At 40.2% G+C, this 23,693-nt stretch overlaps 2 protein-coding genes across 2 annotated transcripts; both read right to left on the reverse strand.

Moving 5' to 3' along the window:
- Positions 1-2,387: 2,387 nt before the first annotated feature.
- On the reverse strand, positions 2,388-8,372 carry LOC133976328 (ras-related protein Rab-9A-like). The gene is made up of 3 exons (XM_062414511.1): positions 8,265-8,372; positions 5,529-5,563; positions 2,388-4,321 (listed from the first exon to the last, which is right to left on the reverse strand). The coding sequence occupies exon 3, from the start codon at positions 4,254-4,256 to the stop codon at positions 3,651-3,653; it is 606 nt and encodes a 201-aa protein (XP_062270495.1). The 5' UTR covers positions 4,257-4,321; positions 5,529-5,563; positions 8,265-8,372; the 3' UTR covers positions 2,388-3,650.
- Positions 8,373-10,900: 2,528 nt separating this feature from the next.
- LOC133976537 (transcription elongation factor A N-terminal and central domain-containing protein) lies at positions 10,901-12,533 on the reverse strand. The gene is made up of 3 exons (XM_062414757.1): positions 12,485-12,533; positions 11,963-12,313; positions 10,901-11,881 (listed from the first exon to the last, which is right to left on the reverse strand). Exons 2-3 carry the CDS (start codon positions 12,306-12,308, stop codon positions 11,313-11,315), a joined length of 915 nt encoding a protein of 304 aa, XP_062270741.1. The 5' UTR covers positions 12,309-12,313; positions 12,485-12,533; the 3' UTR covers positions 10,901-11,312.
- Between the last annotated feature and the right edge of the window lie 11,160 nt (positions 12,534-23,693).

Here is a 23,693-nt window from a genome sequence, read left to right on the forward strand (position 1 = left end):
AATCCGATTGGTGGCCAAATACAGCGTGTCACCAGATTGGTACGCTGTCCTGCCTGAATTATACAGCAAATACCGGTTTTCTCATCTTCTTAAATTGCTCCTTTTGCGAATGAAGTTCACCTGTAAATAGCCGAATCACCCCTAAACAAATCTCAATTCACACCTCTCCCAGACGAGGAGAACACAATCAGTGTTTTGACATGCTATTCTAATTTCTTTTTCCACCAATATATGTAAATGTTCCCTTTGAGATATGTGTTTAGCACTCAAATACTAGTTCTGCATTTGATATAATAATTGTAATGTAACATCTTAAATGATATGTCGTGAGAGGGATACAGTGCAGTCATGATATGATATGGTATGATGGATTGAGGTGCTTGTGATGTATACATTTTAAAATGTGAAAAAAAAATATGGAAATTGATTTTTTAATGTTTTATCAGTTTTGGGCAGCTGAGTTCTTCTTGTGATTCAGTAATAATGATTTTATGGATCTTGTTTGTGCTTATTTTTTCGCTGGCCGGCCAAATGAGTGACTCGTCAACGCGCGAGTTGAGGAAATAGTCACTTTGTTTTGGTTTAGTTTTTTCTCTCTCTCTTTTTCGTTTTAATGTCATGCCTCTCATATGAGCCACAGAGACTGTTTTGGATGTTTACACTCTAAATAAAACAAGTCAGGAATTTTCATACGTTAATTTTATAATCAGATATTGTTTAATAATCATGAACTATATTCTATACCGATCATCACTGGTTAGTTTTCCCTCAAAAAACACTGAAGAATACACATTTTTGAACTTTAATGAGATAAAGCATGTCAGTATTGTCCATGTGTGCAGCTGTCTATTCTGTATAAAAAAGGACTATATTGCCATGTGTGTTATGTTTGATAAATATACGTGCTTTGCCGCCAGGTTGATGTAAAGACAAACTTCAATTTCCTATAAGACGATGCGTGTCAGGGTGTTGTCGTTTCCTTGTTATTTGCATGAAGGAGACATGACTGTGTCTTTGCAGTTTTTCAGGTGATGTGTAGTCAATTGTACTGACAACTATGGTAGGCGGTGTTTGCCCCTTCTCCTCTTCCTCCACACTGCCCCCCCGCCCCACCCCGCCCCACCTTCTCACCCACTCTTTTCTAAAGAAAACTCCATTGTACTTTGATGGCATTGTAGTCCCTTGTAGGTGTTTCATTATGTTTTTTTTAAGTTGGAAATAGTTCTATGACTCCTATATAGTGATGATTTTTGTAACCTTCTCTAGTAAAACCGATATTTTTTATTATCGTGACACCGTTGTCTCTCGCCTCTTTCTTGAGTTTGAGTCTCTGAAGTGCTTTGAAGTTTTGTTTTTTTGGATTTCCTTTTTATGAAAACAAACTTATTAAAAATCAAGAAGGAAAATGCTCATCACTTGCATTGACAAACTTCTAACCTAATAGATTTAATACATTTGAAATCCCAACATGTTCCTATTGTTAGTCTCATGCAGTCATAAAGTCCTTGTTGCAACAGGTGGTGCTAAGTGAGCTGTTGAACAAAATGGACTTGACTTTTTAAAGACAAATATGTCAGCTCAGCACCCAAGCTAGGGCTGGGCAACAGGACCAAAATCCCATTAATGATACCTATTCTGAAATAGCACATTTAAATTCAATGGATAAGGGAATCCATGCAACTGAAGAAGAATATTGCCTTCCTACTGTTTTCCAGATAGCCATTAGAAATTCATCGCTGTTTCTACATTTAATGTGAAAATCTGAAATATTGCAGCTTCATCAGTACTGAATGAACTCTGGCAAAGTTTTAACACCCAGCGTCAACCCACACAGGTGTTATCACTTATATTATCTAATTAAATCTCTTCACAGAGCTGCATGTAAGGCAAGGCATGTTAACTTATATAGCACATTTCAGCAACAAGGCAATTTAGAGTGCTTTACATAAGACATTAACAAGCATGTAAAAGCATTAATGTCTACATAATACATGAAGAGGCATTTTTTTTCATTTAGAAGGAGATACTGTTGATTTGTGCTTGAAAGAAAAGCACAGGTGTTACTAATAACACTAACAAGTGTCTCAGTAATGAGTGTGACAGTGAGGCAGCATGCACAATACTAGGAGCCTGAAACTAAAGCAGCTAAATGAGAGTTCAGTCATTAATTTGATCATTTACACCTGTGGTTATCCTGTTTGTCACGTGTTAAGGTCTTCCACCAGTCTTTCAAACTTGTGATGTGTGAGTACCATCTAGTGGAAAAAGTGGGTACTGCTCTTCAGAGACATTTGTCAACACCTGTATTTCGTTGTGAGGAAATAAATTAAGGTTATTTTTCTTCCAAAAGTAAGTGATTTTAAATAAGGCAAAAAAGACAGTTTCATTGTCAACCACTGTTTTATTTCCAGTTAAAAATGTTGGCACGCCCACAATGGGATTGTATTAGTCATTTGAAATTTACATCAGCAACTGCAAGTTCACCTGTTCTCCATTTTTCATAGTGAGTAAAGGAGTAGTGATAGAAATATACCTAAATACAGGGAAAACAATATCAACTGCTTCTCATCTACATAATTAAAACACTAATTGCACTTTTTTTCCTCAGGGTAACTCAAAATAACATAGCAGAAGCTACAATAGGATTTTTAAAAAAATCTATCTAAAAAAAAAAAGTTTAATTAATAAATGCAGTTGATCATATGGAAATAATGGGTAATCTGTAACAAAGCAGATACTCTCATTCATTAATTTACTACCAATGTAGTGGCGGAATTTAATGGTTCATAATTGTGGTACTTTCATATAGAGTGCACATAAAGATTTGAGTTATAGATGGAAAATCAACATTTTATATACCTCAACCTAAAAAAGCAAACAAAATTTGGCCAGTTTTATTTTATTTTTTTAAATTAAAAAAAACATGTTACCAGCACCAGAAAAACATTAATAACTTACATTTAGTTGATGTCTAAAAGCTGTTTATGTATTAAAAGACTGCAAGTTGTTAAATTCATGTGCAGTTTAAGGACAATCAGCACAGAATCAACATATTTAAGCTGTAAACATGGCTGTACAGTTTCTGCAGAGTGAATAGCATTTGTTTCTGTTCTGTAGTTCAATATGAGTCATTCATCTGCTTCTATAAGCAGAAAAAACAAATCTCAGGACTTCTCTTTTTGTGGTTGAAAACTTGCAACCACATCTCCATCCGTGTCGTCAAAACTGGTTTTACACCTTTCAAAACGCAGTCTGAAATGCTCTGTGATAAGAGAGCTGCAGCTACTTTAAAGCTGGTGTAGTTTTCATGTCAACCTCAGATATAACTGAAGTTCGTCTGGGACAACAAATGCGTCTATAAAACCTGCAACGTCATCAGATTTTTGAAATTAAAAATAGAGTTTTTTCTCCCTTGTGTGGTGTAAAAGTTGAACATTGGCACAAAATATTTTCAGTTTTGGTCTAAAAATATCAAGACTGGATTACGAATGTTATCTTGGTCAAAAGTCTAACTGAGGGCATCATGTAGCTGCTGATCAGACACCAGTTCCTCTTTCTACAGAGTCACAAACCACATTCAGACATACAATATGATTCATAATTCAACTGCAGCAGCATCACATGAGCTCCTGCTGGCCCACACTCTCCACTCAGCAGCAGTTGGGTTCAGAGTGGGTCTTCCTCTGTAAGTCCACTGTGTTGGTGTGGATGAGGTGGTCAGCTCTGTCGTCCAACGCCAGAATCCGGCGTACAGCCTCCTCGAAGGCTGATGCTACATTAGTAGCATCCTTGGCACTTGTCTCAAAGTACGGGTGTCCGCCATTCTCGCGGCACCACTGCCGTGCATCCTCCCCTGACACCTGCCGCTCAGGAACATCCAGTTTGTTGCCCAGCACCACAAAGGGGAAGTTGTCTGGGTCCTTGACATCAGCATAGTAGGTGAACTCCTTCTTCCAGTTGGCCAGGTTGCGGAAGCTCTGTCCGTCGTCCACGCTGAAAGTGAGCAGGCAGCAGTCAGAGCCGCGGTAAAACGGCGTGCGCAGGCTGCGGAAGCGTTCCTGACCTGCCGTGTCCCAGATCTGCAGCGTGACGCTGTGGCCGTCCACCTCCAGCTCCTTGTTTAGGAACTCTACACCGATGGTGTGGAAGAGGTGCGAGTCGAACTTGTTGGTGACGTAGCGGTTCATGAGCGATGACTTGCCAACGCCGCCATCACCCAGAAGGATTACCTTCAAGAGAGCTGACTTGGCCATCATGGCTAAAGGCTTGTTAGGCTGCACAGAGGGTTTGGAAACACCAACAATGAAGAGACGAGTTTCACCTGTGAAGGCACAAAAACTTTAAAATCAACTGCGAAAGAAAATGTGCAGAAAACCATACAAAACATACACTAACATTTAAAAACATTATTACCATTCTATGTTAAATGATGACACTTAATAGCCATGTTCTTAAAATACATGCTATGCTAACAAAGACTAACAAATAATCCCTTGCATTTTTTATCTTCTCTTTCTTTTTTATCAGCAAATAAAAAGGTACAGAATATTCAGACAGCCATTTAGCCAAATAGCAATATATGTTGCTATTAAGTGTTACACGTTTGCTTAGTTAAACCCCCAGTTGTGGCTAAAAGCTATGTACATTTTCCGGTAAGTGACATTTTGTTGCAGAATTTCATCAAACTGCAGTTTCTAAGGTCAATAATCAACATTCAAGCTCAGCAAATATGTCATCTGGGGGAAAAAATGTACTTCTTTGAATGTGGCGTATTGCGTATAATGACAATTATGTGTAGGACTTTTATAATTATTTACTTTGGCACCATCCAATAGACACATCCAAACTTAGAATAATTCAGAATTTCTCAATAAACAATGGCAGTACTTAAAAAGCAAATTAAAACCATTAAGATTCAATAAGTAGATGTTTGGAAATAAAGAACACTATGGGCCTGTTTTAATAGTGGAGTGTTCATACTGTATATGTTGTATACTCATATTACAGCAAATGATTATGCTTATATGTATAAGTGATTTATTAACAGCATGTACTGACTTCAAGCAGAACTATTCTTAAGCACAGTTTCAGTGTACGCAGGTTTTTCTCAGATAATAACACAATCAGTCATTACCAACACTGATACTGGGTGTGACAAACATTCAGAGTGTTTGTACTTTTGTTTCATTCAGCGGTGACTGCACTCAGTTTGTACCTTTGGCCTCACAGATAAAGTCGTGCTTGAGATAAGAACAAACTTTCACTTCATCCCTGAATACGAGCAGTTTACATGTTTCATCACACTTGCACTAATTAAAATCAGTCAACTAGCTAATCCTATTTAACAGCCGCAGCCCACTCATTACACTACGCACCTAATGAACTTCCTACACTGTGTGTGCTGTGCTGTATGCATGAAATGTTCCATGCTGTGCATCACATGCACGCTGATCACAGGACCAGTGAGTCGTCCACTAGTTATGAAATTCAACTCAAGTCAACAGCAGACATCTGAAAGCATTTCTCACCGTTACGTCTGCACACAGCTCATTTTGTTTCAGATCTGAAGGAGAGAAAGAGAGAGAGAGAGAGAGAGAGAGAGAAAAGAGATTATTTGACTGCGTAGATGACCAAGTGGCCGAGGGCAATCACAGGCTCAGCTACAAAAAAAATGCGGATTTAAGAGCAAATTTAATCCCTTACCACACACTCACATACTTTACGTGCTCCTTCACTCCACCCACATCCCAGAATAAATCTCTGAGATGAAGGTGGGAGTTGTAAATGCGAGCGAGGAGGAGCTTTGGAGCAGATCATCCATCACAGTTTTGATAGTAAGATGGAGCAGAGTAAGATTACACCAGCTTCTCACTCATCCATCACTGGCTGTCACAGTATAGAGACGTGAGTGGGCGCTGGAGCTGCAACTAATCACTTTTTTCATTAATGGTTAAGTCAAAAACTCAAAGATATAAATAATTATTAATTATAAAAACAGCTGCACATGAATACACTGTTAATTGACTGACTCATCTGGAGCGGAAATAATTAGTCATTTGACAGAAAATGAATCAGCAAGGATTCTGAATAATCATTTCAGTCATTGTTAAAGAAAAATGCCCAAAAAAAAATCTGCTTCCCGCCTTTCAAAAATGTGACGAGTGTGTTTGTCTTTATTATATGTGACACTAAAAGGAATATCTTCTGTTTTTTAGTCAGACAAAGCAAGCAAATTAAAGACATCAAAAGGGGCCTCTATGAAATTGTGAATGCCACTTTTTCACTATTTTGTAAGTAATTCACTAACTAAATGATTAATCCAGTCAAATAAACCAATGAATAGAGGAATGACAGTACTGGTTAGTTGCAGCCCCAGATTAACTGACTAATTGTTGCAACTTTTATGGATGACAAATATTATTATCCTTTTATAAAAGTCCTTGTTATACTTTTCTTCTTGTGCATTGGGCCAAATCTACAGCAACCACTCTCAAGAAATACTCCTCCAAACATCTATCTTTTTAGTATCAAATTCTCCCCATACAGGCCTTAAACGTGACTGTAAACCGTTTGTAACTCACAGAGGACAGCAGCTGTAGCCAAGCTTGGACTCACAATACTTGCAAATGCTTCTAAATCCGCTGCTGCAACATAAATCAATTTTTCTGCTAATAATCTGTACGTTCAGGCACAGAAGTCAGAGTTTCTCCACACTGTGGCTAAATACATGACTCCCATGTCACGCTACAAGCCGACGGGGGGTGACTATGTGACAGATTTTGTAAGAGGAGTATTTCTTTACACCTATGATGCCATGTTAAAAAAAAAAAACCTTCCCTATCCATCAAATGTATTTCTATGTGACAAAATAAGAAAATCATGTTGTAACATTTAACAAAAGGGCATCATACAGTCTGTAGTCTCCAATTAGGACAAATTGAATAAATCCACTGCTTGTTAGACATTAAAGACTTGGATGAAGTGAATAGTTAAGTCCCTGAGTTGGGATTCAGTGCCTATAGGCTGCCTGGTCACATGAGCTGGCAACCAGGCGCATTTTCAGCCCAGGGACACAAAATCTGGTAAATGACGTCTTTGTCTTGGGACTTTTAAACACAGACTCCAGCGGTGCTCCTGTCATTTCTTCTGGGGGAACCATTAACATTTACAAAAGAGGGCAGGAATGAATGAACACACACAGAGAGAGAGAGAGAGAGAGAGAGAGAGAGAGAGAGAGAGAGAGAGAGAGAGAGAGAGAGAGAGAGAGAGAGAGAGAGAGAGAGAGAGAGAGGGAGAGAGAGAGAGAGAGACACACACACACACACACACACACACACACACACACACACACACACACACACACACACACACACACACACACACAGGAGTCATGTGCCTGGTTCAGCAGATGGGTTACTATTTAAAAAGAAAGCTGCTCCAATAAAATCTCACATAACACATAATTTGATTTAAACATCTCAAAATGTAATATTTCTATTTCTAAATGTAGAGTTGGGACAAATGTGCCAAATCAGCAGGATAAAAGAGAGGCACGACAGGAGAGTTTGGTCAGGTGACAGCTCATCTAAGGAAATAACACGCTTCCTATCAATACACCAGAATTATAACTCGAACAACGTGATAAAAAGGGATGAAAAGAGCATTTAAAAGTTGACATTGCAACTGTGCTAACTTCTAAATCAAAGTAGAGGTAAGTGTTTACACCAAAAAAAACATTAAGTCACAATTGCAGCTTTGTTTGCTGTCAAACTTTGTTTAGTGGAGCTACAAAGGGTCCATTTTCGGACACTCGGACACTCAGTGTTAATCTTCTCCGGCATCACTTCTCTATTTTTTCTCCACCCTTGTTGGAAAAAAGGAGTTTAAAAAGTGGAGATGTAGGCTATGATGGAAACAACATAATGGAAAATCCAAGTGGAAAAACAGACTCGCCTAGTCGGCTTCAGCATAAAAATAACCAAAACAAATATGCATTTACAGACACAAAAACTAGTCTGTGTCATTCATTGAGATGTCTAAACATTAAAATTGTTTTACTTGTGTTGAGTCGCTGTGAAAATACTGAGGAAAATAAAGGGGAAAGCAAGACTGTGCCAGATTCGTCCGATAATGGAAGCCTTTCCATAAAGTGTATCTGTCCAATAATGGGCGCGCTAGCAGTTTCACACTCTCGGATCAAAACGAAAGCTAATAGACATTTTTTGCCGATGAAATAAAAGTTTTGTCGTCTTAATTAACAGTACCTGTCGGTGTGGTGGCTACATTCATGTCATTCATCCCGGCAGGGTGCTGTCAGCCGGTGGCACGGAGCTCCGGACCGTGTCCCCGCAGCTCTCTGGCCTCTGAGCCGCTGATGACGCTCATATGACCCGAGTGTGTCACGGTCGGTGCGAGATAGGATCGGCCGGAGAGAATCTCGCGAGATGTTTAACCATAATATTAACCTAACGCTAACATCGCGATAGTTAGACAAACCGGCTGATCCAATCACCCTCCTCTCATCATGCGCTCTCCTGGATGCGGTCAGACATGTGCATCCGCATTTGATAGTGTGTTTCATAGTGTGTTTCATAGTGTGGAGAATTAAAGGCTGTAAAAATTCAAGATTTGGCTGACTTTAAAACGATTCACATTATATACAGTAATTAAATGAGACTATCTGGGAAGGAAATGTCATTCTCAAGTAGCCTACACTGTTGCCCCAGTTCACTGGGTTCATATTTTACTCAGTTTTGGTCAATGTAGCATCAACATACTACTGGGTTAATGTTATTCAGAAATACAAAGGGCTGTTTTGACCCAGTTTTAGTTTTAGTTTTTATTTAACCTTTGGGTAATGTATTCAAAATAAAGCTTGTTGTAATCTCTACTCATGTTTAAACTTACATGTCGTAGTTTGTTATTGATTAACAACTTCTGAATGTCTGTATATCTTTTGAATGTCATATGCACATCATTTTGTACAATAAACTATATATTTGACACAGTTTTTACATAAAGCTTTTAACACTGGGTCAAAATCACACAATGCTTCTGGGTAAAGTTAACCCAATGTTGTACTGGTGCTATAATGACCCAAACTGGGTGAAAATTTAACCCAATGTTGACCCTGATTTGTCAAGAACCAAAATGACTGGAAACCACTACAGCATGGGGTAGATACTGTTTATTACTGCAATATTCATCATGCAATGCTCTTGCGCTGCATTAATGTACAAAGATTATTAGAATTCATGTATATTAAAGTGGGTTGAAATGTTTTCTTGTTAACATCTAAACATTATATATGACAACCCCAACTTCTTACCTTATTATCTTACTTTACCTCTCTCAAGTATGATGTGTCTGTTTGTGTGTGAAGAAGCGAGAGAAAGACAATTACACACCACTGATTTGACAGGCCACCATGATCTTAAAGGGTAAAAGCCTTCATCCAACACAACACTCAAAAGATAGTGAGCATCTGAAAGCAGACACAACACAGATAAATGCCATAGAGAGAGAGAGAGAGATACTACACAGCCATACTCCTACGGACATCTGATAAGATGCAGCTGCTCCATATCTGACGACATTCGATTAACCATGAAGGGGGGATTTTTGTTGCAGGGGAATTTTATCTTTGGATGTTCCTGATTTGTTCTGAAGACAATTGTCAACACAAATTAATAAAGAACAGAATAGATCTACTTCAAGGAGCTTTATTGGCATGACAGAAGAACACAGCTAATTTATTTCCAGGTCAAAAATGTAGAAGTTTTACAACAAAATGAGACATACATGATGTGGCATGAAAGCAGAACTGATTATTTGTCTTAACAGTATGACGAATATTTGCTCCACCTGAAATCTGGCCTACACAGTAGCTTTTTGTTAAATAGATATGGATGGAAGTGCTTAACACACACACAAAAAAACACATGTAAATAAATATTTAAATACATTTAATGAGTAATTTAAACAGCTTTCTCAAACATTTTCAGCCTGTACAGTAAAGGCCCCTTGATATGATGTCACTGTGACGTGTAAATGAGTCATTGTGCCACGTTGGCTTACTGCACGGACAGTGGAGGACCATGGGATATCCACCCCGGAGTCTATTCAGGAGGGCAGATTACTGACTCACATGCTCACCGTTTTCTAAAGTCACATGTTTCATCCACTGGATTTAGTTTGCTGCAAATGAATTGGATATTGTAGCTAGCTGGAGGCATGTTTTTTTCTTCTTTAAAACATTTTTTTTACCCAGAATTCATACCAAGAAAGACTTTTAAAAAGTGCAACAGAATACGCAAAATTATACATCATTGAGGGCAAAGGTCAAGGCCTCTGTGGCTTTTTCTCTGACCAGAAATTATTCATGTAAGAGAGAGAAGCCAAGAAAAGTGGCTACTTGAGCTACTGGAAATTAAGCTAAACTGAAGGGCAATTAGAGAGAGTAGAGGAGACAGGAAATGATTAAGCGGGAAGAGGATGACAAAAGCTACTTCTTCAAAAGATGTGGTTTCAGCCCGCAACAGCAATGAGCAGTGACTCAGCTTTTGTATGTGCCATAGAAAGATAGTTATGGACTTTCTGCTGAATTTTCTTTTAAAAGTCCAAATTTTGACATACAAAATAAAGGATAAAACCTAAAAAAAATCACTCTCCAAGTATGTGCTCCATACTGCGAGAATGCTGCCTTTTGTTTCCACCAAGCATTCCTTTGACCATTCCTCTCATTTCAGTATTAAAGAAAATACTTGAAGCATTCAACAGGCTGTGAGGATGTTTTTTGCCTCTATTGTGTTGACACATATCGGCCCTTTTGTGTTAAAATCTTGCACCTTTGAATACCTGTAAGTTTTGACCGCAATGTTTTCATATCCAATGTGTTGTAAAAGGTTTTTCTCAACTCAGACAGAAACATGAAATCTGTTAACTGTGGTGAAAACAGGAAAATCACCAAAAAATAGGGTGGTTGCACAAGTTGTAAGTATGGCAACAAAAAAAGGGACTTTGGCACTAAAAGGATTGTAACACTGAAATACTTCAACTTGATCTGACTAACCTGGATGGCTGAAGTTTAATATTAGTTTCAGATAAACTTTTAAATACATTTTTGCACAGAAAGAGAACTGTGGATTTTGTCCCCCATTACTTACACTGTAAGTGCATTATGAAGGGATCCTCTTATGGCCGTTTTGAACAGGAGGAATGATTAGAGCAGGAAAAACATGTTAAAATGTTCATCTTAGAAACTGACTGTTGTTTTAAGACCGACTTGAAAAATTGAAAACCCGTTCTCTACTTTAAAGGCAGACCCATCTGCTATGGTACCACTGCTGCCCACATCCGCTGCAGGTTACAAAAGTCATTGCGTCCTCATCAGGGCCTCCTGACCGCACCCACGCAGGCAGGAAGAGGGTACCACGGGACACCTGCGTCACCTTGCAGTCTGACCCACCGCACCGCTTGCATCGGATCTTCTGTGTCTCTATCCCCTCTACACCTTGAGGGAGCTGCCTCTCGTTCACACCCTGGGATGAGTATTGCTCCCTCAGCTGCCTGAGCTCCGTGCTGGCCATCTCCTCTGCCGTCATCTGGGCAAAGACCTCGGGGGACAGGAAGCAGCTCAAGAGGCCCTGCCGAAGATGCCGGTTTTTAGCATTCCTCAAGTTGGCAACCTTGCTTCTCACACAGGCTTTGTATTTGACCTGACTAGATGTGTGGAGTTTGTGGATGTGCTGCTCCACGGCTACAGCCAGCTCTGCAGCTTTGTCCTGATCAGGAGGTTCAGGGCTGAGGGCGGCAAGGAGGAGCTGAACACATTTGGCTCTTATAGATGAGAAATCAGAAGATGCAGAAGAGTTCTCTGTATCTTTAGCCATTAAGGACAAAGCTTCTTGTTCTGAGGGGGCCTTCACAATTTCCACAGCACTGTCACATGCCTGTGCTGAACCAGACTGGGAATCCCCCTGCTTGGAAAGCCTTTCATCTGGTGAAGAAACCCTGCAGGAGAGCTCAGGATCCTTGCCTTTCTCTGTGTATTTCACACCTCGTCCATCTTTGCTGTACTGTCTCTTCCATTTAGATAACAAGCACCTCGCTGCCTTCTTCACACCACCGTCAGGGCAGGTTTTCAGGAGCCTGTAGAGAACTTTGACAATGTCTGTCGTTTCCAAGTGCTCTGATGTGACAGGCGACTTATCAAGGTCACTAAGTAGGGTCAAGATGTTCCCATAGCTTCTGTCTGCATTGGATTTCTCTATTTGCAGAGCACAGTGGACTATTTCTTTTGCATCCATGGTGGCTGCAGAGAGAAGAAGGTTCAGTAATCTTTAATAAAATTACCAACAAAGATGTGTGACTTCATATATAAGCCAATGCCACTGAATGCAAATCCAATGTGTTTTTTCTACACACCAGTATGTACCATTCGACATATTAAACCATTTCTTTGTGTGTGTTTGTGCTGGTTTACCTGAACGCCCTCATGGTTTGCAGAAAACTGCACAAAAACAGGAAGCCCAGAGACGTCTACAGGGGAGCAGCCATGTTGAATGTCTTCAGATGATGAAGTTGCTCGAAGTGACCTCTAGATGGTGCTGCAGCCTCACAGAATTTGTCCATCGATGAGCTCATGAAGGGCCATCAGTTTCTTATGATGGAGGTAAATTCACTTGAAGCTAAGCTCACAATATGACCAGTATACAACTCTTTTGGAATGTTTTTTGTTTTTGCTTTAAGCAGTTTGGGGTTGAGATTGATGCCAAATTTCAAATGTGAGTCTGAGTTTATCCTATAATAGTCAGAGTGAATCCTATAATATTCCCATAAAATCTTCATGTTTCCTCAATATCACAGTAATATGGCATTGCACCTGTGTGATTTTGCTAAAATGTTATTGTAGGATTAGATATTTATGTACGGATTTAGGTGAGTGTATGTATTTGGCTTTTCAGGTTACTCCTAGAACTTTATTTTCACAATTCTTCTCAATGCTCTGACAATGACAACAAAGCTGGATTAACCTCAGCAACAAAACATAGAAAGAGTTGAGGGCGGGATCCATTATTTGAAGGATTAAAGTATTCAATGATAAGAAAATGAAGTGAATCTGTGTGACTACCTTGCCGTTTTTCTGCATGGTTGTGATACAGATAGAGGATTTGTATGAGCCATAGTGTTTGATGTCGGCGTGCAGAAACATGCATGTCTTTACAATCAAACAGCTGAGCAGCCTTCAAACAAGAATTTGAGAGTGGATGGTATCTCACAGCAAGATGAAGCAAGTCCTCAGCTCTTGTGGGATTATATGTTATGGAAGAAGAAGATGAGTGAGTGTTTAGGATAATTCTTGGTTGCGGAACCATGACCAGAAATGTTTCCATGCATCAAAACTCCAACAGCGGACAGTCTGCGCAGGTAGTTGTTATTATACCCTCAGAGCCAATGAAATAGTTTGGTGTAATCACAGACTTTGAGAGTGACGTCTGTGAATGACAAAAATAGATAGTCTGGGCAACTAAAAGACTACATATCATATCATTGTATTAGAGTGGAAATGTTGCACGTAATCTCCAGGAATATAACAGGAAAACAGGAAATATTCACATTTATGTAGTTCATATTTTTCAAATTCTCTTCTGTTGTGTTGCTCTTATGCTCATTTTCAAACAGTCCTTTAGAGGAAATGTCACTCTAAAACACTCAACATTCAATTATTCTGCATACAGTATATAGGATGTATTATATCTTATATCTATCATCTGTTATGATGTTGGATTTGGCAGAAAACGTACAAAAAAGTCCAGTTTTATATAAATGTTCCTTTGGAAAGGCTCCATTGATAGTGAATTTAAAACTGGCTGCCTTTGTGTACATAAAGTAGACATAAATCAGATGAGAATCCATATAAGCTCATAATTCAGTGAAGCACATTTAATTGCAGCACCACAATTCAAAGTACACTCTCATCAAATTATATTTGCCAATATTCACACACAAATACTACCATGACCTGTTAATAGATGAGCATGGTGCCATTACGTAAGCTGGAGTATGACATCACCCTTGTAATCTTGTATTAAAAAATTGATTTCAAGACTCTTGCAGCTGAGGCCAATAGCGATGAAGGCCCTGAAGGAAAATTGATATGGCGTCTCCTCATATAATAGCTTCTGGCTCTCAAGTCTTCTATCAGCAGCTTTTTAAAAACTCCAAATGGAAGGCAAAGCTTCTAGGAGGCTTTTAGCAGTGTTAATGTTTAACTTATCTTTACGATTGCAAGCATGCATGGCTTAAAGATTCCTCTGGTGGTGCAACAATGAGCAACGTTGTAGTTTCAAGATGAATAACAAGTTTGATGTTTACTCTTTTGGTTGTCATTCAGGAGAATTTGAACCTGTAACCTTTCAGTCATGGTAGGATACCACATCACAAACTGGGTGTTGTGCTTCTATGTGTGTGGATTGAGAGATGGGTGGGGTCTGTCTTGGCCTTCAGTGAACATGTGTCAGACCAAAAAAAAAAAGCCCTCTTTCAGCAGTCAACACACACACACACCAGGCTCCCTGCCTTTTGTCCCTCCAACCACACATGACTGGAATTCCCGAAAACACACTCAAGACTCCATGGATCTTATCAAATTATTTCAATGCGGCCTGCCTGCACTTGTGCGCTCCTTATCTGTGGGAATGGAATTTTACCAGCACCCCGCAGCTGTGGCATCCATTTGCCAAGAGGTGGCACTCTCTGCACTGTGCTGATTACATTACAGCTATATGAGGAAGTGGAGTCCTGCTGTATCACATCCTGCTTTTGTTGTCTCCGCCTCTTGTGCAGACCACGCCACACTTGATGGTGTGCACGCATGAGCACACACACAAACACACGTACACACACACACACACACACACACACACACACTACCCCGCCCTGAGCTTGAGAAATCCTAAAGAGGAGGAGGTAGGCTTTCTTGTTAAAGTGATCAGTTTGTTCATGGGCAGACCTTCATGACAACATGGTAAGTCCCTGCAAGCCCCCCTCCCCAACCTGAAATACCTCTAATACTCCAAACAAGTGTGTGGATGCGTGTGTGCATCAAGCAGCACAAAAGCCAAAAAGTATTCACAAACATCCTGTGTTTTTGAAGCTAAATAACAACATTAGAAAGTATTTGTCTCACATGCTTTTACTCAATTGGATGTTATCTGATATGATGAGAACTGTGTTTTTATGTACTTCGCGTCTTTTAACACATTAGAGGTTCAGGATGGCGCCGCCACTGCAAAAGGCACACACGTGACAGACTGTTAAAGGCTGTGGTTTTCATGCTGTGTGAGCAAGATTGAGGTCTATATTGTATCTGTGCTTAATGCTCTTGACAGTGTGTGAGTGTGCGTGTGTGTGTGTATGTATGGGGGGGGAGGGTTACCCATCACACATACACATACCAACCCACCCATCATGACCTTCAGGGTGATCACAGTTGACTGGAGGGTTTTTTTCTCTCTCTTTGTGTTCCTTTTGCCACATGGTTCATTCTGTTTTGACTGATACTCTGTTAGGCTTCTGTGTTCCTTGAGTTTCTGTTTTGGGAGTTATAAAGTAGACAAAGTGTCACAGTCTTTACCCAAACAGTTATAAACTGTGTTGCGCCACCTCAGGCAGGAAATGAGCGTTCCGAAACATGCGACTACAGAAAATTACCGAGTGTTATGTCTGTGCCGGCTGATCATAATATTGTCTTTTTCTGATAAAACTGTTATAGCCTGAAACAATGAGGAAGTTCAACTGATATCAGATTGTTTGTCTGTGTGTGGAAAATGAGTAACATGCAGAATCACAAAGTAACACTGAAATTGTCTTTTTGATTGTGCAGTTCACATTGCTGATATCTAAGAATTTAAATTTGTGACACCTCTGGTGATGTGATGCAACGTTTCTCTTGGTAATAGTTCAGGAAGAAGTTGCATCCTCCAACTGAAAGCTCTGAAATAATTTCTGCTGCTTCTCAACTAACAAGTAATGATCTTGAAAAAATGAGATGAAGAGAAAAAGAAAAGAGGGCTATTGATTTTAATATCCTGCTCATGCACATTACTTATTTTTAGGAGGATGTGACGCACTAATCCTCTGTGGTTACAACCATATGGTCCGTCTGCTGCACAAACAGTTATTCACATTGATTCATCACATTTGTTTTCCCATGAAAGCCCCTCTCCCACACACACACACACACACACACACACAAACACACACATACATACACACCAACTGGACACATGCTCGGCCTTGTGGGAAATCCTCCAGCAGCCATCCCGGGTTACAAATAACCACATCCTCCCAAATCGCTCGCAGTTGCATCTACCAGACTAAAATATGTAATGTGATCGCGGTGCAAACGGTGCACAGGTGTGAGGGGCTGTTCAGTGGTCTTCAGTTTGGTTCAGCTGTGTTTAGGTTGCACCAAATAACTCTAATAGACTGTCAGTCCTTCCAAGTCAGTTTTACTGAGAAAGTATGACCAGGGTCCAACTGCGTCCAACCTCACGCCTGGAGACCCCGGAGCTGCAAGTGGTCCCTAGACATCAGTACAATTTCCGTTAGCTCCCTTTTTGTTTTGTTACTAGATTTCAACACATTTCTTTGCTCAATATTTTTGTCATGTTAAACAAATGTTAAAAATGAATTCTTGCTGTGTGTTATGAGTGAAAGAAAGTTACTGAAAACAACCTGAACATATATATAACCTGAGAAGTTGCCTTTACTTGTCATTACTCTATTGACAAACACACCATAATTTCCACATTTTAGCCATTTAATGTTTTTTCCCATACTCTTGGCTAATGCTGATGTTAGCTGAACACTGAAAATACATCTATCTATCTGCCCAGTAATGCACGAACATTGGATTTTTTTTTACACAGAAGATCCTGCAAAACAGAGTTAAATTAAATATAACAGAAGTAGCCTATTAGCTTATAGTCCTTTACTTTGTGGCAAAAAAAGGCTGGTATTAAAAAATGACTTGCATATTGATATGATTTGTGGGTAAAAGGAGACATGTGCTCATACCTGATAGCCAGTTACTGTCTGGAACGCATAGCCAATGAATTGAGGGCAAACACATGACTCATATATACTGGTGGAATCAGATACTATATGTTTCAACGTTTAACATTACTTAAAGCAACAGGTCACCATATGAAGGGTGAAAGTCATACATATGTTGCATTACAGTATGTAAAGAACTTATAAATTGCTACAAATAAAGATGTTATTATCACTCTTATGCATGTCTCCTGCTGGAACTTTGCAAACAAAAGAGTAAATACATTAGTTGAACGACTGTATTCACATCTAGGAGCTATTACAACACACACTGTTAAATATCTACCTGTATTATGAGGTTTGAACAGGTGTGATTGAGTGCATAGGAGATAAGAGTTGAAAGTGCTTTTGTCTAGAAGGGCGGCACCCTGTGTGTAGTGACCACTGTAACAGAAGGCTTTTGTCTGATGTGACGCATTATGTATCATATCTTCTCTCACTGCAGCCAAGCAGATATGAAACTGAAGCAGGCAAGATAGTTGTTTTTTTTCTGGGATCAGCTTTGGTATTAATTCTTTGGAAACAGAATTCCCAAGATGATTCTGCATTTTTAAGGTTTGGTGTAAGAACTAAGAAAAGGTCAGCACAACTATTAAACATGCCCCAAGTATTTTTTTTTCCAAAAGGAAAAAGGACAAAGGAAGCATGAACTGTCCTTTTTACATTTTTAGCCTGCAACCCCCCCCCCTTCTCTCCCCCCTTCTCTGGTAATTTCCGTTGGGTGATTGAGTCTGAATTCCAGATATCCCACAGTTAAGATTCATGAGCCTGCGGTGTGCATGGAGTGGACAGGACACTGTTTAACCCCTTCACTCTCTTCCACCTTTCATTCTTCTCTTCTTCCTCCTTTTCTTTTGTTTCCTTTTTTCACCTTCCGCTCCTCTTTTTCTCCTCCTCCACGTCACTGCTCCTCTCATCCCCCTTCAGATTTACCAAACACATTCCTCCCCCCCCTCCTACATCCTCCATTTCTCCTCTCTCGGCGCCTGTCCTCCACTTCAGCTGTCTGATAGATGCATGATTAGAAAGCCCGGAGACTCAGAAATGGTTAGCCGCAGGGCTGATATATGAAAAGAGGAGTGGAAGATAGATAAAATGTGAAAAAGACATTGTGGGATTAGGTGAGTTATTGGACTGTGATTGGACACAAGTAATGGGAATGTACAAACTGTATTCATGTCCACACACGATTTCACAAATTCCAGCTTGGTCATGTGGCAAAGTCATCAACAGCCAACTGAGAGAAGGAGTCACCACATAACTGTCTTTCTCTCTTTGCCTAATCAACAAGACACACAAACACACACACACACACACTTTTCAGTTTGAGCCATGAGATGGGAAGAAGCTGCGAACAGATAAGGTGTCAAAAAGAGTGCGATCACACCTACCGTTGGTGTATTTGGGTCTGAGCAATATAAAAACTATGGAAAACATTAGCATTTAGCATCACAGTGCAGATGGATGTGTAACTTTTTAAAGAAGAAAATAACACCATCTTCCTTTTACAAATGGCAAGTAAGCAGTAAAGCACACCATTGCTCATTTCATTACACTCAAATCTTTGGCTACTATAGCCTCACTTGGTCTGGTATGACCAGTAGCTTCTGGTGGCTACTGTTAGCGATCTTTAGATAGCTGGAAGATACCTAACATACATTAACAAGGAGGTTTGCTGACTTTATGACAGGTGCTCTACATTTTAAATCTTCATGTAGCTCTCTCTTTGGTCTACACTATCTCCTGAGGGGAACATCTGGCTATTTAGCAGCTAAATGATCCACTATGTCCACCAGCTAGTTGATCACTTTGTCTATCTTATCGGCATCGTCAACATCAGGCTTCCGGGACTTTAGTCGGGAATGTTTTGTGACTACCCCCGAATCTTTCTGACAGAGGAAAAAACCTATAATCATCAGGAAATGTAATTAACTTAATTCCTGACCACCCTCAACCCTTTCTGCTGTCTCTGTGTGGATGTAGTAGAGACTGAGGAAGTGGGCAGACTAACATCCTTTTGTATACAAGCTTAGTCCATCTGCAGCCTGCACACGCATGCTCATGTCCTCACCTCCACCATGGTATGCACGCACGGCCTGAAATGCTGGTTCATGCTGTCTATCAGCTGTCCGGCTCAAACAGCAATAACAACACTACACCAAATAATAAAGGTATGAACAAAACCATGCTGCCCCGAGATTTGAGTCCAATTGGTTTATTTAATAATGTAGTAAACCCTAAATGCATAGCTGTCATATCTACTGTGTTCTGACATTTTTGCTGGATAACAAGGCTAAGCTAACATTTCTGGTACATGTCAACAAGCTGATTAGCGTAGGCTACTATCATTTTGTCATGTATGCATAGATGACATGAGTTATATAGGATACTTTGGGAGTTGATAACACATTTTGGAGAAAAGTAAGATGGTCAAAATGGTTGAACAAATAAACAAGTGTTTCAATTCAATCTGTTATCAGGCTGACGGTTATTTTACTTGTACAACACAAAACTTAACACAATAATTCTAATTCTAATGAAATGTAATGTTTGTAGTATTCATACATTGCAGAAAAATCCAATGACATTTAGGCAGTAGTGATCCTGCCAGTACAGCAAGGACCACCTAAAAGAAATTTGGGTGCAGTCATACCCACACCCTGACCACAGCCTCATATGGTCTGGGTTTAACCCCAGACCTTGTGAGCTCCTAGAAATGATCTATTTGTCATTTGGTGCTGGCCGAGTAGCGTACACTTTTTCTTTTAGCTTTTCAGTTAAAAACAGCTGCCTGCTCCAAAAACGCCTTTAACAGTAAGACAGAAAACAGTGACGTTGAGGCCATTGAAATCAAGTAATCATGTGAACCATTAACATAAAAGGGTTGCACTCAGATGTAATTTAATTCTCAAACATCTTTAGCATAATCGAAACAAATCCAATTGCAGTCTTGTAACTTTAGTTAAAAAAGATTGTTGTTAATTTAAAACTCAGATTTCAGGTTCAGTTGCTGTCATTTTATCTGGTCTTCACTCGAGCAAAGAACACATGAAAAAACAGCTGAATAAGTGCATCATTTAGTTAAGTTAAACCAAATTAAAGGGTGCCTCTGCAGTGCAGAGGTCAAGCAAACTTCTCCAAACATGCTCTGCATGAACACACAACATAAAATCAGGACTCAGAACATCACAAGATTTTGCTGTCTGAGAGACGCTACACTCCTCCAGCCCCGTTACTTCTGCAAATGGTTAACCTCTGAACTGTGGTGCAATACACCAAACGCCATAGATGTAGGTGGTGGCCACTGAATTTCAGCCCTGTCTGGATGAAAGCTGCCTTCACAATTAAGTTTGGGTGATGAAACACACACCTACACACACATCTAAGTGGGGACATCTGAAGACAGAGTGCAGGTCATGCTCTTTTCATTCTCCCCTTGGCTTTGAACTGAAGTCCTTTGTTACTCGGGCTGATCTGAAATAAACCACAGCGCTGCGTCTCACTTCCTCGCTTTCAGCCGACATTTAGTGCTTGTCTCATTCCAAAAGCGGAACTTAAAAGTAAAAAAAACAAAACAAAAAAACAAAAACCCACACACACACACACACACAAATTGTGCTTGTTCACAGCTTAGAGGAAGTAAAACTAAACAGGAAGATTGTAGGCAGCATCGAGGCCCAATGTATTTTCCTTAAATCAAGTGGAAACATCTGGCAGAGGAGGTGAAAAGGTATATTTGTGAATTAAGATTTTGAAATAAGACTTTGTAGAGTTTATTTGGATTGAAAAAAGGGATACGATCTCATCGAGGTCACAGAGAATGATGTATTTTCACCAAATAATGGTGTGTGTCAGAGCTTTTTGTGGGCAGATAGTATTTGTGTGCCCTACCTCCTTCTAAAACCATGCACACTATCAGAGATAAGACCAAACTTATCGTAAAAAACTATTTAAAAGCCAGCTGTTACGTCAGCTGTTGAGAATGGGTGAATTTCCATTTTAGGCTTTTTTGTTTCAACCACAAAGAAGTGCAGAGTATATTGGGTTAATTGTGTGTACTCTGATGCTGACGGTCGATGAGACGAACCAGCTGTGGCCAGAGGAGGAAAAGGGGATATGTCTTCTCCACGCGGTGCAAAGGTTCACAATCTCACCCTGGCTGCCTCGACAAGGTTACATAACATCGAACATGTGAAGAGAAAAAAAAAGGCAACAGACTGAAAAAAGAGGGGAACGATAGAGAGAGGAGAGAGATAGAGAAAAGGGGGAGGGGGTTAAGAAACCAGATGATGTCATGCATTTCATAGTAAGAGAAGGGGATCAAATCAGCAGACAAAAACACACAAACACCGCACTTTTTTTCCCCCTTTCTCTCATTCTTTTACAGAGTCAGAGTGAGATGCCGAGACGTTGAGCGACAGCTAACAGCAGGCCTCGAATTTCAGCAGATGTGGCAATGTTAACTGGCCTTATTTGGCATCCCAGGGAAGAAAAAAGGAAGGAAGGAGACGACGAGTGCCAAAATTCCACATCAGGTTTTTATCAAACCGAGATTGATGTGGAGTCAGCAGCAGCAGCAGCAGGCTTTCAAGCTCGGTTTGTTTGCTATGAAAGCTGAATAATGATATCTGGAGGCTATTAGTTCAGCCATTTTGGGGCTTGAAGTCTTTCCTTCAAGTATAAAATGATAAGTATTCTTGATTTTCTTGTTTAATGGCACAAGTTAGGTGGGGAGCAAGAGTTTAGGGCAATTCAGAGTGATAAGAAAGAAGCTGCAAAAACACTCATCTAAGGAGCTCATGTGGAGGTTTCTTTGTCTCTCACTGAATTGGTGTGGAGATCTCAGAGCACAAACAGTTCATTTTGACACATAAAGACACATTCAGTCGCTCACATCTGACAAAACAACCAACAGGAAACAGAACAGACACCTCCTTGTCTACTCCATGCTTGCAGTTTTCAGAAATAGCCGCCCCCGCTGTTATCAAGCCTGGGTCACACTTCCTGTCTTTCTGCTTCTTGAATCCATGCAAAGGATTCTGGGTAAGGACTGGTGGTACAGTAGGTCCCTCCTCCCCTTCTCTCTCTGCGAGCAGCAGGAAGTCAGCGCTCCCACTTCCTCCTCAGCGAGAACGAATGCAGAAGTGGAGCAGGTTCGGGGAGGAGAAAGGTCGCTCTCAGTTCTCTATCTGAGCCTTCTTCATTGGCCTGTTCCTCTCTGTTATTGGGCTCTTTTCTCCTTTTAACATTTACAAATGAAGTTTTACTGCACTGTTACACAACCATTATCCTTTAAAAAATGATGGTCTTTTGTGGAAAGATAATTGGCGCTGTGAAATAGGTAAAAGGGTGATGCACGTTGACGAAAACTAGCTGCACCCAAATTTTCAGTTATGACACATGTAAACTCCCATGAATCTATACCAGCTTGTGAAAGAGGAACGGTACACCCTTGACAGGTTGCCAGTCTATTACAGGGCTGCCAGAGCCTACTTACAGGCCCAATCACATCTACGGTCTCCAAATAAACTACCCTGCATGTCTTGTGTGTGGGACTGTGGGAGGAAATCGTATACGCACAGGCAGAACATGCATTAAACATGCAGATCAATCAAACCTGCCTTGTTTCATCCAGTTGAATCAGAATCTGGTTCATTTTCCTCCTTTGTGCCTTTGTGTGATTAATTTGGGCAGATATGAATGCAGCGATCGTACTCCAATGGACCAAAACATCCGCACCAAGGCTGTTTGGGGGAGTTGTCTTGGTGTGGTTCCAACAAGCTTTGTGTGTGATGGGAATGTGATTCGACCTCGATTTAACCCAACTGCTTAATGTATTTTACCGCCAGGTGTACTTTGCATGCTAGGATGCAGATGACAGGACTATCACAACAAAGTAGGTTGCATTTGGTAAAAGGGCCTTTTTCAGGACCATCTTCTTCTCAGACACATCTGACCAATAAGCAGAATGAACAGATACCAACAGAAACTAACAGGAAAACTCAACAAGTGTACCAATTCATCAACTGAGTCAGAGAAGAGCAAACAAACTCTACACTCTCACACAGAAAGAGTGATAAACTGATTCAAACCCAGGACCTTTTTTCTATGAGGACTAATCACTGCACCACAATGCCACCTCTCAAAGATAACACTGAAGTCCTCATCCCTGACAGAGTCGGCATGCTCTAAATCCGGACTACAGCACGCATACTAAATACAGTGTATCAACACTGCAATTAGCATGAACATACTGCACAGAATTAGTATGTAGTATATGATGTCTTTGTTTGAAAAATTAGGAAACCAGTGTGCTTCAGAAACTGTAAACGTGCTACATCATTATGCTTGTGACCTTTTTTGAGTTTATAACATTTCACTTCCTTCACTTACACAGTAGCTACAAGGTGTTTTTCGTCTTAATGTTTGTGCCTGTGGTCGCCAAGCATGCTCTTTGTCTACGAGCCAGTTAAAACAAAACAACTACAGTTCGATGCCAAGCAGGTTTCTGGTTGGCTGCTTAATAAACTGCCTGGATGGAGCACGCACATCAACTAGCGTGACTAGGGTATAAT

The sequence above is a fragment of the Scomber scombrus genome, chromosome 24 (assembly GCF_963691925.1).
Source record: "Scomber scombrus chromosome 24, fScoSco1.1, whole genome shotgun sequence".
NCBI classification, from domain to species: Eukaryota; Metazoa; Chordata; class Actinopteri; order Scombriformes; family Scombridae; genus Scomber; species Scomber scombrus.